Raw genomic sequence first — 16,064 nt, forward strand, 5'->3', positions numbered from 1 at the left:
AGTCTAAATTTGATTTAATCTGGGTCAATTTGAAGAGTTAAAATGCAGCAACCACTCTCTTCTGAGCTCATTTTGTCATTCTACAGCACAGGCTTTGCTGCTGATTGTAATAAATAACATGAGCATTATGCTAGTGCATAACATCAGCAGAATTTCTCTCTCATTCCCTCCCTCTCTCTCTCTCTTTCTCTCTCTCTCTGTGGATGACGATGTTCCAGGGAGAATATAAGTATGTAGAGGACATAGGTAATAAAGCACAAGGGTCACGTGTACCATCTCTCTGGGGCAAGTACAAAAATGGTTTCCCAAAACTGGATGAAGTACATCCACCTCGATTTCTGCAGATGCCTGCACATTTCCCCCCTCATTTCCTAAAAAAGTTAAATGTTTGACTGACAACAATAAATCCACACACACACACACACACACACACACACATGCACACACACACACACACACACACACACACACACACACATTTAAAAATAGGTGTACAACAATTATTGGCACCCTTTTAGTCAATACTTTGTGTTACCTCCCTTTGCCAAGATAACAGCTCTGAGTCTTCTCCTCTAATGTGTGATGAGGTTGGAGAATACATGGCAAGGGATCTGAGATCATTCCTCCAGACAGAATCTCTCCAGATCCTTCAAATTTCAAGGTCCACGCTAGTGGACTGTCCTCTGCAGTTCACCCCACAGGTTTTCTGTGGGTTTCAAGTCAGGGGACTGGGATGGCCATGGCAGGACCTTGATTTTGTGGTCAGTAAACCATTTTTGTGTTGATATTGATGTATGTTTTGGATCATTGTCCTGCTGGAAGATCCAACCACGGCCCATTTTAAGCTTTCTGGCAGAGGCGGTCAGGTTGTCATTTAATATCTGTTGATATTTTATAGAGTCCATGATGCGATGTATCCTAACAAAATGTCCAGGCAGAAAAACAGCCCCAAAACATTAAAGACCCACCATCATATTTAACCGTGGACATGAGGTACTTTTCCATATGGCTACCTCTCTGTGTGCACCAAAACCACCTCTGGTGTTTGTTGCCAAAAAGCTCTATTTTGGTTTCATCTGACCATAGAACCCGATCCCATTTGAAGTTCCAGTAGTGTCTGGCAAACTGCAGATGCTTGAGTTTGTTTTTGTATTCTTCAACCTCATCAGGCATTATAGGAGAAGACTCAGACCTGTTATCTTGGCAAAGAGAGGTAGCACAATGTATTGACCTAAAGGGTGCCAATAATTATTGCACACCTATATTTAACAAAGATTTTTTTATAGACCTGTGTTTGCAATTGTTCAATATCCATGAGAATATTTTTGTGAATATTTTGAACAAAAAGTTCAAAAGCTTAAACAATAAAGGCAATTTTTCACAGCCTTCTTTGCTCATATGTACTAAGGGTGCCAATATTAGTGTAGGGCACTGTGTGTGTGTATATATATATATATATATATATATATATATATATATATATATATATATATATACAGATTTCTTACCTGTTGCATGTTAATTCTTAGCTGGTGCATTACAGATGTGACACATGCATCAAAGGTTGGACTTTCTTCGAGATTTACTGTAATAAATTGGATGGACCACTATGTTGTAAATTGAAATGGTTTTGGATAAAGCATACAGATAGTAGAGAAGACTGCAGACAATATTTCAAACATATTTCACTGACATTGGATCCATCTCTTTGTAGAATCATTGGAAGTGACAGGCTTGGTTTGGAAACCTGTATGCACAGTCTTCTGTTTGTCTGAGACAATCGCACAAATTCATTTACGATTTCTTGTATTTGTACGTGTCATGTGGCACCATAAGAACACTCTTTGTGCCCCACCAATTGTTTCCCAATCCTCCTCCTTTCTTCATCTCCTCTGTCCCTCCATCTTGGGCTCCTTCTCTCCATTTCTGCCAGAACCACAGGGGATCTTGTTTATTTACTCTCTTTTTTGGGAATCAAAGCTGTCGCAATCACACACTGCCAACTTTGTGGCACCCCCGAAACCCCCCATCCCTCCCCTCTGCTCCCCATGGTTCATGTCTTCCTCTCCCCAGACGCTCATGACGTGTGTGGTGGGGAAGGAGGCGCAGGGACGGAGCGTGTGTGTGTGTGTGTGCATATGGAGATGTGTTTGGCGGAGTTGGTGACAGAGAATGAGCAGAGGTCCCGGTGGTGTTGATTTGTACTGCAGCAGGGACCCCCACACCTAATAAGGCCCCAGTCTCAGCACACTGTCTGACATGACACTAATACAGCATATGGAAATGAGACGTGCATATGGCTGCAGCTAGGTGCGATGTGACCCTCGCTACATAAATCTCTGGCATTGCGGCGTGCCACCTTTGAAGGAGGACTGTAAATCAGCCTCAAAAGATATGAGAATATTGCGACGTGGAGTACATAATGCACCCTTCTTTCCATCTTTTATGTCTTTTCAGGAGCTTTGTTTTTATTTGCTCTTGCTTTCTCATCAGAAGGAGTATCATGAGACAGAAATAATGTGATTTGAGGTGGCAAGGATGTGATAAGGAGAGGTTGAATATGTCTGAATTAACTATATGAGCATATCAATCACTCCAAGAGCTGTGGTTCTATGAGTGTGAATGTGTTTGTGTCTATGTTTGAGTAGGGAATGTTAATAATGGAGTTAGGGGTTTAATGGGTGTGAGTGAGTCACTTTGATAGGTGTTTTTGTGTGTGTGTGTGTGTGTGTGTGTGTGTGAGACCGACAGTGAGGGCACAGTGTTGATGACCGCTGATTGAAGGCATACTATCGACTCAGGTCACCAACCTTGAATGTTGAAGCCTCTGTCCTCAACAAAATATCATGACTTTGAGAATATCCACAATTTGTTCTGAAAGTTCTATAGTAAGGAATAAAAAAAACGACAGAGCATGCTGTTATGACGGGGTGGTGTGATGTGTTACCACCCCAAAGTTTCCTCTAACAGCACATGCTGAAGTGTTTTATTCCTCTTAAACCTGAGAGGTTCATGAAGGTTGACATTTTTAGAAGAATTAAACAATGACATGTTATACTTTTCATTCATTTATAGTTATGTTTCATGTTATGGAATGTCTCTCTATTGAAGCTAACAGAGAGGAAAGGTTTCTGAGTCTGGAAAATGAATGTTATAGCTTTTAAAACTTACTCTTTTCTAAACTTACTGACACTCACAGAACACTTCACTATATCAATGACTACACACATTTTTTAATCTGTTCATATGGAGCTTTATTATAAGCTTTGGCAGCCAGAACAGCCACCAGAGCCAGTGTTATAACACTTTCTGACCAATCAGACTTGAGCTTTTGACAAGTGCTTGATTTATGCTTGTTCCTTTCATTTAGATACACATCTATTCTATGTGTATGATAAACACACAAAGAAGTGCACTTTTTGAGTGTAATAATGCAAGGCTCAAAACATCACTTGATGAATCAGATCCCTAAACAAACCAGGAGTAATAACAATCCCAATTACAATTTAAGACTCTCTAAAGTCCTCCTGTGATCCTTTCACTTTTTTTTATTAGTTAGGTGCTAATGTGATTTTTCTCTTTATATGTTTTACAGGTTGACTTTTTTTGCTTTTTTTCCCCTAATCATTGTTGTGCTTCTCCGTACATCATTTGTAGAGCGAGATGAAACAGATGGTCATACTTCCCCCTCTTCTCTTCCGCCATGTACGTGGGAGAAAATGGTGCTGCGTGCAGTACTGATATTCACAGTTGGAAAAGAGAGGCAGACTAATTCTCCATATTGAGTAAAGGTTTAGGTGTTAGGCATTTGTTTTTTTTTGTGTGTGTGTGTTTTTTTTCCCTGATGGGTGCTTTTTGTGAGTGAGAGCGCTTCTCCTCATCCCATGTTGTTAGAGGAGTTAATGAAATAAATGTGAGAGCGAAGATAGGAATTCTCCTATTTTCTGCTTCCTACTGTTTTTCCCATTGCCTGGCCCAGGCTGTTAATTTAGGAGCGAAGCAGATAAATTAGAGTCATGTGGTCATATGCGATATTTGTTTTTGCTACACAGCTGCAGGTACCCATAAAACGCTTGGAAATGTATTTGATTTCGACCAAGGCCCCTCGTTTTAATTTACCAATCTCGTTGCTTCTCTTCACACAACCAGAGTTGGCTAATTATTTGATCTCCTTAAAAATAAACGTTCTTTTTTTTCTGGATTCTCTTGTGTGGCTAACAGCCTCTACAAATAGGCAAGAGCAGGTTTCTTGATTCTCTCTCTATTGCTGACAATTTCCCTCTCCTGGTTAACTCCCTGTGAAAGCAATTTGCCCCATACTCAGGGAAGGTAATGAGCAGATGGTACCATTGTAAATGATGATGCGCCCATAATAAAGAGTTGATAAACATGGAATTACTACTGGGCGGTGGGCGCTAAACAGTGTGGTCGGCAGAGATGCCTGGAACATTGAGGGCAGCCCCTGAGCCTCATGGTATCCTGTGCCAGATCTCGAATGGTTTGCTGTGTGCATCGCAAACAACCGTGTCTGCTCTATACACACCATGTGAAAGACGATGCATTTTAAATGGGTGGGATTCAAGATTGCACAGTTATCCACCAGTCCTATTACAGTGCTATAACCTGGTATATAGTTTTTTTCAGAATTTCCAAGAAATGAACACATTCTTATTATTCTATCTAGGTGTTAGATGTTTTGGTGTAATGTCTTGCTGTTCTTGAAAGTATGTGTGTGTGTCTCGGTTGTTGTGAAGAAGCCAACTGTCAGTATGTATGTATGAATTTTTATGTGTGACATTGAAGTAACACCTAACAATATAATATGTAACCCAAACTTAAATAAACTTAAACTGCACAGAAGCTCTATGTGTGAACCATTGCTGTTATTCGTGGCCACCAACATCTCTTTCATGTGCTACTGCTTGAATTGTTTTGGCCTGAATCCCAGCAGAAACACTCGCCATGCCTGGATATAAGTGCCCACTAATTTTCTTTTGGATCTCGGGCCTTGATGTTGAATGTGTAGGCGTGTGTGTGTGTGTGTGTGTCTTGCTCTGTCCCCACACACTGTTGGGACTCCAGTTAAGTATTTTTTTCGTGGCTCTGTATGTCCAGTAGTTTACTCATCGTTGTATGTTGTATATGCATTCTGATGGCCCTGTACAGTCTTCATGTTTTATACATATATCATATATTTATTTGTTCTAAATATTTAGTATGTTACTTACATTTTCTGTTTGTAGTGAAGGCTCAGATGTGTCCAAGAGAGAGATCTAAGTGGTGGCATTCAGAGGATAAAAAAGTAGGAAAATTCATTTTTGCATAGAAAGCCTTAAGGCTGACCCAGATCACCACATACACTGGGTCTTGTGCAGATCACTGCCTTCCCACTATCCATGTTAATTTACTGCAGAAAAAAGAAAAGAGAATGTTGTCCATTCAATAGTGTCCTTAGCATTCTGCTCAAAACAACCAGCATACGATTCCTCATTTTCATATCTAAACAAAATACTCACGCCAACATATGTCAACAGTGTCTACATTTCATTTCTGAAGTTTTTTTTTTTTTAAATAATTAATTTCTTTCTTAAATTATTTAAGAATTTATTAAAAATTATTTAATTATTAATTCTTAAATTTCTTTCTTTCTTTTCTTAAATTAGAATGAGTAAAGGAATGTTTAGGTTTACCCTCAAATATAGATATCAGTTCCACTAGTCTTGTTTGAATCTATTTCTTGGCCCACTAAATGACCAGCTTAATAAACAGTTGTATTCTTGGCAGCGTCCAGTCCCAGAAGCTGAGAGAGACATTTTAGAGTGTCTTAGTACTGTGTCAAGATCACACAGATGAATGAAAACAGGCAGACCAAAAAATTCCCAGCCTGCCTGACTTCTAAAGGTCCATTAGTGGAGCTGGCCAGCTGTCAGTCCTCTCCACTCCTGTGCGTTTCCTCCCCTTACTCCCAGTGCAACAAATCACCAGGCAAAGTTTAATGCGATTAAAAATGTGCAGTGTCCAGGCCATCTGATTGGGCAGGTAGCCTGGTCTGGGGGTGCTTGCTGTGTGCCAAACCAGAGCCTGGATGCTGACAGTAATTAGCACATGCTAGTCATTAACAAACACAGATTAGGCAGAAGCTCATATGGCACTGTGCCATGGTGGGGGTGATGCTGATGGGTCTGCTCCTATCTCTCTTGCCTAACCAACATGACCGGCCACCAGGCAGCAGTCAGTAAACTTCTGTCTTAACCAAATTTGGGGAAACTGTGTGGATTTATGAAAATGACTTTTAAACACAGCATCTATTTGAGGACTGAGGCCAGTCTGTCCATGAAGGGGACCCTGCTGAGAGGTTTTAATGAAAGATCATAGTAGCCCTCCAAGACCTTCAAGTGAGCCGTGCGCCCTGTAAAGCCCAAAATAATCTGTTTTACTTTTAATGGAAGCCATTTTATATTCATTAAGATCAAAATGCTGATTTTTTTTTTTTTTTTTTTTAAATAGCTGGCAAATTGCAAAGCTATTCCAGTCACAGCTTGAGAAGACAGAGGCCCCACAGCTTTTCATCTGCTTCATAAGTAAGAACAGGCCTAATATCTCTAATGTGCTTTGATGGAGCAGAGACCTTCACAGGTGGCAGAGGGAGGCAGTCATCAAGCTCACAAGTCAAAATATCAAGTCCCCGTTCAGCATAGCCACCTCTCTCTCTTGTTCACAAGAACACACACACACACACACACACACACACACACACACACACACACACACACACACAAACACATGTGTGTTTCCCTCACTTTCTTCCTGCCTGATACTTGCAGGTGTGAGAGAATGGGATAATTAACTCTGACATGTCTCAGTATTGTCTGATGAAATGGCTGCTACTTGGAGCACCAGTCTTCCATATTTACCTATCAGCCCCCTTTTTATGCTAATTAGTATTATTTCTTCTCTGACACCCATTAAGTCCAGCTCACGGAATAGAAAAAAAAGAGAGACAGAGTGTTTCCTCTGGAATAGTCCTATGCACTGGTGTAATTATTATTATTTTGCAAAATAGGATAAGAACATATTTAGTATGTGTCTAACAGTATGGATCTGAATCTGAAGTGTGATGAGGCTTTTTTTAAATATTTTTTTTTTGCCATGGCACTTAATTACCTTCAGATTGTAGTCTCTGCTGTCTCTAACCCCAAATGTTGCTGTTGACTAATAGCATGGTAAATATTTCAACATTTGGAAGTGTGTGGCTCTGCACCTGATACTGGGTGTTGAGTTACACATGAGCAGTGTTTGCAATGACGTTCTCCCACTGGCCAGCAGAAGGCACAGTTGTTGCATACCCAAATTTAAGGCAAGCACCCCTGTGCCCTGGTCCCAGCCAACCCCCCTGAGTCTGCCATCTCTACAGCTTACAGTGCTCACATCCAATCCGAAGGCAGACAAACATCTAACCTATGTTTTGAAATACAAAAAAAACTGTGGCATGTTTACAAGTTCCAATATCTTGAGTTTGGGTGTAGAATGCATGGTTTGCTTCACATGGATGGCTACCTTCAGCCTTTCTGTGTGTGTATATGTGTATGTGTGTCTGGCATGGATAAGGAAATACGATAACCTTGTCTCTCTCTGCACATCTTCGGGAGTGAGGTGAGTGTTCCTGGTCCTGCCAAGGTGCTGTTTAATGGGCCTCTGAAAACACTCAAAAGACAGACACAAATGTGTGTACGGGCACAGGGCCAGTGCAGACTCACTGATCTTAAACAGGAGGAAGGTTGTGAAGGAATGCTCGAGGACAAGACTGCTGCAAGGAGGAAGGTAGAAAGAGTGAGAAAAAAGAGAATGCATGTGAAAAGAGAGGAGGGATATGTTCAAATGGCAAAAGCTTGGTGGAAAGAAAGAAAGGTCAAAGTGGAAATAAAGACGAGTAAAGAATGACAGGTAGGACAGTAGAAGTAGTGCTGCGCAGGTAGAACATGTCCTTACTGTTAATATTTACGTGTACACCAAAGTTAAATGGATTACAAATAAAAAAGGGAAAGTGTCTCACGTTGCTGATTGTAAAGTAAAATAACATCTTGACCCTCAAATTCTTCCTGTAATTGGAGGCATGCATGGCAAAGAAATGTGTGGCATCAGTTAAGCATGCTCAGTCACGTTACCTGTTTATTTTTCTCTCTCTCTCTTTCTTTTTGCATAAAAGGCTGGCTTAATCCTGAAGGATTCCATTTCCTGCAACCAGAGAGTCCAAAGGAATCAAGCAGGTATGAGAGAACTATCTTAAACACACACACACACACACACACGCGCGCGCATGTGCACACACACACGCACTCATGCACACACACATGCACCTGCTTTACAAAAATGATGAGAGCTATTGGGGCACAATACAGAAGATCTGTGGTGGAAATAGGTAACCATGTCTACAGATGAAAATGAAAAATGAACACATTTTTAAACAAAATACAAAATATTTATTTTGAAGTGGGAATGTACTCAAGATATGTGCATTCACAGTCATTAAATATTCATGAAATCATATTTATTACTTGTCCATCATATGCATTATGTATTCTTCACCCACTCAGATCTTTGCAATTTGATGCAAGAGGATGAGGGAAAGGGAAAAAGAAAATAACGTAAAAAAAATAAATAAAGGCAGCATAAAATAGTAGGAATCAAATCACATCTCTTTCTCTGACACCAAAAGGGAGGCAAACTTAATTACGAGGCATTGAGCTGCAGAGAGCACCTTTCTTTTTGTTTTATTTGATTTCCTTCTCTTCTTTTCTGTTTCATGTTTCTCATAATAAGACACAAATAGACGCCGAGCTGGCAAACTGCATATATGGTACCCACGTATCCTTACACGCTCATTCTCGCTTTTTCTCGCTTTCTCTCTTCATCTTCCTGAAGAGAAACAACAGCTGCTAGTGTCGTGTGTATGCGCCACTGTTTTGACAATGGCAGTAACGTGGGGAAAGTGGCGGGCCCTTGTGTGCAGGTCATCACTCTTAATGCAGAGTGTGTCATCAGTCCCGGGGACAACAGCAGAAATGATGTGGCTGATACATATGAAACAGGCAACATGCATAAACATGGGGTCCGGGGGATGGGAGTGGGAAAGATGGAGGTGATGGAGGTGGTGATGGAAGGGGGCATGCAGGGCTGGGGGGCAAGGGGACGTTGCCGTGGGGATATTGCTTCAGCGGGCCATAGTCTGGATGCCTTTTCACCCCTGTTTATTATTCATGAGCTTTGGGGCGGTGTAATAAGCCACACCTTGGCTGGGTGGCCATGGCTAAGTGATGGATCGTGACAGTGCTGAGAATATATCATGATTAAGATCAAATACACTTCCACGCACACATACATACACTCTCTAAAGAACTACACAGCAGACTTTATTTGCCACGGCATCAGTATCATCACAAAAACATTCATCTGAGATTCAGGGTCTCACATGACCTGGGCAACTCAGAGGAGATGATAAGTGGAGTTTATATTCTGGCCTTTGAATACACTGAATGCACTTGTCTGTTTGAAAGAACTGATATTTCAAAACCTTTGTGCAATAGTCCCCTAATCGAGATTATTTGGTAAAACATTTTGCATCAATGTTTCTTGAAAGTCCATCAAAGCTGGGGGTTTCATTTATTATACCTTTTCAGTTAAATCTTCGAAGTAACTATCATGTGTCTGTACATTTACTCTGTTCAACCTCCACCTGTGCCTCTATTTCATTAAATAGAGGCGCAGACATTTTGATATTCCTGTTTACCGAATTCCTGAAATGCACACAGCAATGAAATAAACAAACAAATAAATAAACATACCTTTATTTCTTTCTTATTCCTCATGGAGATCTCACATTTCGAAGGTGAAGCAAGATGGCAGCTGTTGATTTGTCTCTCTGAGCTTCTAATCTGATTTTAATCAACTGAAAAAAAAAAAAAAAAATTATTCAAAAATGAAAATCACTGACAAGATTACTTGGCACAATCAGTGAAAGTGTGGCAGAAATCCCAGAGGAAGAGTTGACCAAACTTTCAATGCTGTAAAATTATTAATAGTGTAGCTTTAGGAGCAAGCATAACCTCACATAAACCGCCACCACACAACTCATTTTTGCTTTAGTGTATCATTATTTGTGACGTATCTTAATGGATTAAAAGCTGTTTATCTTTTATCTGCACCTGTTATTAGGTTAATCACCAAACCACAGATTATTACAACAATGTGACCACCAGGGACAATCCTGAAGGACACCTTTAAATCTGATCACAAAGCCATCAAATGCAGCGAATTAGTCAGCGGTCACCTGTTAAACAGTCAAATCAGTTATATTTGTATAGCGCTTTAAGACCATTTATATTTCTTACAGTAATGAAAACGCTCTTCTGCTCTTAATATTTAGAAAACAGTACAAAACCATAAGGAATCAATGGAAACCTCTAATGGTTACCATATTTATTTATTTTTAATAGCCCTATTGGCACTATTTCTGCTTGTATATCCCTACAGTTTCCTTTTTCCTTCAGCAACTTACTAATTACAAAATAAACATGAGTTAAACATTAAACTCTATTCCTAATGATTGTTTTGTAAATCTGACCAATTATGTCATTGAAAACTTTTGTAGTCTTGCACTGTTGAAATTGATATAAATCTCCTTGAATGTGTAAATTAGTCATCCTTCATCATGCCTTGGATAGTATAATTTTACATTTTCACAGATGTTGTCAAATGTTGTGAAAATGTATCAGGTTTTGCCATAAATAGACACGATTTGTAAAGTCATTGGCCTTATATAATTTTTTTTCATTTTTTATTTAACGGCTTTTCAAGATTTATTTTTCCTCAAGCAGACAAAGTAAATGCAGGCAAATTTGTGGATATAAGCCTAAAGGACAGACAAACTAAAACACAGTATACAGTATACTGTAAAACAAAAATCTCAATCAGAATGAGAAAATGGGATGTCAGTAGCTGAAAACCAGGTGTATATACTATGGAAAGCCATCAGGAAGCAACATTAAAAAAACAAAACAACCTTTACTGTTGTTCTATGTGGTGATAATCCTCTGGATATTTCCTGATATAACTAATGCCTCTCCTACTCAATGGGTGTTAGTTATATATATATAGCCTACAAGCCAGGTGTTATTGTAATAGTGAGGAAAAGAAAGAGCTGTCTTCTTTCACAGGTACGCTATGAAATCTTCAAAACCTAAAAATGAACAAAACATTGACATAATGAACACTAATGCCATATTAAAACTTTTCAAATGGTTTAATGTTTTGGAAGCACTCACATATCAATATTTTTTGGTTAGATTAGTTGGAAAACATTTCAAGGTACCATAACCTTCTATTAACAAAATCAAGGAAACTCTAGCATTAATGAATACATAGATTTCCAGCCTATTGATTGCAGCTGTTCATACAAGATTACCTGCTTCGGTTAGAAGGGGCACGTTCAAAACAGAGCATGGGCTTCTACAGTCTCTGATTTGAGAGACTTTCTGTAATATTTAATAGAAAAATAAAAAGAGTAAAAAAAAAAAAAAAGCTAAAAAAAGGCAACATTATTGACCTTGCTTCTGTTGAGAGAAAGCTTTAGTGTGCAGGTGAGTGGAATGTGGACACTGGGCCATTAATTCATCAATGCAAAGGGGTGGAGTGGTACGGAGTTGAGGAAAAAACACAAAAAAAAGCAGGCGTAGCTGGTATCTCCAAGCCGCATTCCAAAGGGAGATGTTTTCAATTCACTCATTATAGGGAGGTCATTCACGGTCAAGTTCAATGCCATGGAAAAGAAGTGTTTGCTGTGAAGAGCGCCACCCACACACTATGCAGCAAGCTGAGGGAGAATTAGGTGAACTATGTAGCCTAATTTTTGGGGGCAAATACAAGAAAACTAGCCCTGTGTGCTATTTACATTTTTTTTAAAAGGGGTGGGGGACTGACTGAAGCAAGGAGAAAAAGAGGTGGACATTAGTGATTCAGTGGAGTGTGGGGGGAAGGTGATGGAAACCATAACAAAGTAAACATGCTATCCAGAAGCACAGCGCTGTAATGATGTTATTAGTATGCATGTAGCTGAGCCCAAACGTAGCCTATAACAGTCCGAGCCCCCTTCACTCGTGGGGCGTTTTTTCCCCTCCCCTCTCCCCCAATAATGGCTTTAGACTCTATTCAAAGCAGGGACCTTCAGAGATCACAGCAAGCAAAAGGACAGGGTTGGGAGATAATGCACATTGGCAAATGGAACATGACCGGCATGTCCAGCATCAGCGCAGTCCATTGTGTGGACGGATGATAGCGACTGCACAGAACAACAAAGCATGTCCACAATGGCATAATATGAGTCGGGCCTCAGTCCACCACAGTTAGCCAATATAGAGATAGACAGGCAGACAGACAGACAGGCAGACATAAAATCAAAAAGAGAAAAATACATCAGTTTTGGTCCCCTAGTATGCACATTACATAGTGGGCTTATAGAAAGTGGTGGCTGTAGGAGAATGAAGTGGGGTGATAGGGGGAGGGGTTAAAGTTCATTTGCATGTGCATGCTGGTGTGTATGGAAGGAGCACAATGGGACGGAGTGTGGATGACACAAGTGATGCACAGAAACCAGCCCTCTTTAGTTCATCCCTTACCAGATAAACAATAATCTTACAAAAAAATTAATTATAGTCATATAATTAACTGTAGTGTGATGCTGTATACTGTAGAGGCATGCCATGTACATGCCAGATGGTGTATCCAAACGCATTTTATTCAGCTTAAAGTATATAAATCAGTGTTAATGTGTATCTAAACTTATTTCACAAATATTTAACCCTGAACATTTTTTTTAAGAAATCAGGACCCTATCTTAATTCACTGCCTTTTAATGAACATTTTAGTTACAGCTCTAATTGTATGATAGAGCTCCATGAAAGCCCTTCCTTACAGCCTCAGCGATGTTTGGGGTCTTCTTAAAAGAAATATTTTAAAAATGTTCACATGGAAATGCTCTCTGTAGCATATTCAGAGTGGTATTGATTTCGGGAAATGGTAATTTCATTTAGTGTACTAAAACAGTGCTTTTCAAAAAGAAGTGGTAGCAATTTCATGCATGATGACTTGCAATGCAGCGTTCAAACAACTCATCAGATAATTAGCTCTTTTAATGGAGAAAACTGCAGTGTAGGTGTAACTGAAAACTCTGTAACCTGAGATCCTCTTCAATATGTCCCAGTGTCTGCGTAAGTCACTTTGAGGTTAATTTGAAATACCAGAATATCGCCTATTTAAATTTTAACATATGCATAAATTGGGCAAAGATAAATAGAATATAATTTGTATTCTTGTATTTGTCAGATATTAGGACAGTCTGTCTGGTAGAGACATTTCTGCTAAAGGCCAGGATGTGTGGATGGATGCTCGGATAGGTGATGACAGTACTGAACATACTGATAGAACTACATTTGCCACTATTTTCGCATTAAATTTAACCTCAGTGTTTGGATTTTCCATTTACTACGCAGCCTTCCTACTTGTTTGTGGAAAAGTTTGACTTCTTCCCTGAAATGCTGGAACAAAAAAAATGAATGGTTTTGATTTATTTATTCATGTCTCTGGTCAAAGTGGCAGGGAGTGCATCTTCTGCTCTCAGCCGTGCCATGAATCTCAGGCTTCGCTGGCCAAAATCAACTGGTTAGGTCTGTTATATAGCCTTGGCAGCAGAAGGATTGAGGAAGCCAATAAATTCAGCAGTAGCCCCTACTGTCAGAGGCCTCTGGGGATGCTAGCTCATGTGGACTATAGTCACAGTAGCATGCAGGACACCACTCAGCACTGACCTCCCTTCACCTCAGCACTCACAATTTAGATTCTACACTCTGGACATAATCAAACTTTCCTCTCTGGTCTGGACACCTACAACTTAGTGGACTTAAGACATCATCTCTCCAGAAGCCCTTGTCTTTTGGAGTCCATGCCCACAGAGGGAAGTCTTCTGCCACTAAGACCTCCAGAGCTCAGCTTGTTTGAACTAAGCCTTTGAAGGTTTAGCCTTTCAGGGGGCCAGTGACAGCCAGGGCTGAAAGAAAGAGTGTGAATGAGGGGAAAAGAGGCCATAGCAGTGTGTTGCAGCACACAGGAGCTCTTTGCTGGAGCACGATGCACCATGACTGCAGGGTTTAGCTAGTATCACATGCTGAGCTGAAATGTGACATGTTTTATATTTTATTCTTCTTTTACAGCTTCTGGGTTTTTACCTCAAGCTTTGTGTTGAACATATATTTTCTTTCTCATCTCTATTTCACAGATTCTGAAATGTTACAATGAAAGGTTTGCATGTTGTTTTAGTGTGACAGTGATTAACTGCTGATCCTCGCACTGGTGTGTGTGTGTGTGTGTGTATGCGTTTGCTTCTTGTATGTATAAAAATGGTCTCCCACATTCCTCCCTCACACTTTCAACCTCTGAAACACACACATTCATCGATTGCTGCATGTGTGAAGTTTTCCAAGGGGAAGGCGTCATGCTGGAAGCTAAGTGTTAAGCCACGGTCTGAGTTGGTGTGAAACACACTCTGATATCTCTCGGTCATACTGTCTCCTCTTTCATGAACCCAGCTATACACTCACTCACTGTCTTGACACCGCATTTCCACACTGTCTACTCTTCAAAGCAACTGTTGCTGCCAACATAATCAATAACTAACATCATATGAATATCACATTATTGAATATGTGTAAACAGTCCTCTCCATGTGTCACGCTGTCAGCAGTTCCACATGCTTATATTGTTATATTGTGGCACTTCGCTGTTGGCCCCTTTCACAGCACTACGCTTGGATTATATCCTGCTTCACCTATAAGCTGCTTTTGATAAACGTGTACGTAAATGTAAGTATAAGGATTATTGTTGCTTTTATAATGTGGGTGGATTTTCTGTGAAGAGTGTACTAGCAGCCCTGAAAAGATGTAGTGATGCATTGTCATGTTATTGTATAAGCCTGCTTTATGCTTCATCAGATGTGCTTTGCATTCTTCTTGGGAAGAGCTCAAACTAAACTTTTGAAAACTTAGAATATTGATGCTTTTTGTTGGGGTTTTTTTTGTTGTTGTTTTTGTTTGTGTGTGTGTGTGTGGGGGAGGGGGGGGGGTCCTTACCCATCTGCTAGTCAGGGTTGCTAACTTAGAGACATTGTCGCCACATTTGCCAACTTTTTTGACCACTTTATTTAAAAAAAAGAACCTAGTGATAAATCTAGCGACGTTTCCAAAGAAGTTCTCAATGTAGCCTGTAGCACGATGATGTATTGGATTAGATCCACTATGTTCTGGATGTTGTAACAGGCATGAAGCATAGTAGGTTACAATAATGTCGGCAGAGACAGCGATTCATTTAGGGTTAAGTTTAGGGTTAGGGTTAGTGTTACAAAATCCAGTACATAGTGAATCTAATCCAATATGTCAACGAGCTACAAGCTGAATTGAGGACACACTTGCTTTTTTAGCAGATGTCAGCGACTGTCCTGTGCTCAATATGGCTATCCAGCTCATGTCACAGCTGCTGATTAGGAGTTGAGGGAACAGGTTCACTCAACTTGCTACAGTACCAGTATGTAAAGCCTAACTGAGTTATGCTTGAGAAAACTGATGTTCCCATAGACCAATTACTGATCATTATTGTTTCCCAATGACAAATCACTGATGACCATTGTGTGTCCCACCTACACACTTCTTTGCTGTAAATTTTAAACTGTCTTCTTGTAAGTAAAAAAAGTGAGTTACTCTATCCTTAACTGTTTCCTTCATGACTACTGTCCTTTCACGACTACACACTATCGCTGCCAATGATCTTGATGAATCAGTGAATATGCACATTAGCATATGATGTCATCTGGCGACTTCTAGTGACTTTTGAGCGTGCTTTAGCTGCGTTCCTATGAAAACACTGTTGTCAGTGCCGTGTCCAGGTTTTTAGGCACCGGGTGGCAAAGCTGCATCTAGAGCATACTAAGGGGGTGCCACTAAAGATTCATTTGCAGAACATGT

General features: G+C 40.1%; 1 protein-coding gene across 5 annotated transcripts in view; it reads left to right on the forward strand.

Annotated features, from left to right (window-relative positions):
* The window catches only part of LOC128605714 (uncharacterized), a 149,683-nt gene that overhangs the window by 119,504 nt on the left and 14,115 nt on the right, over positions 1–16,064 (forward strand). For all 5 annotated transcript variants that reach the window (XM_053621427.1, XM_053621422.1, XM_053621426.1 and 2 more), the window contains one exon: positions 8,207–8,267. In XM_053621427.1, the coding sequence (XP_053477402.1) occupies positions 8,207–8,267 (61 nt within the window). The remainder of the gene's footprint in view (positions 1–8,206; positions 8,268–16,064) is intronic.

Source organism: Ictalurus furcatus, chromosome 3 (assembly GCF_023375685.1).
Source record: "Ictalurus furcatus strain D&B chromosome 3, Billie_1.0, whole genome shotgun sequence".
Taxonomy (NCBI): Eukaryota; Metazoa; Chordata; class Actinopteri; order Siluriformes; family Ictaluridae; genus Ictalurus; species Ictalurus furcatus.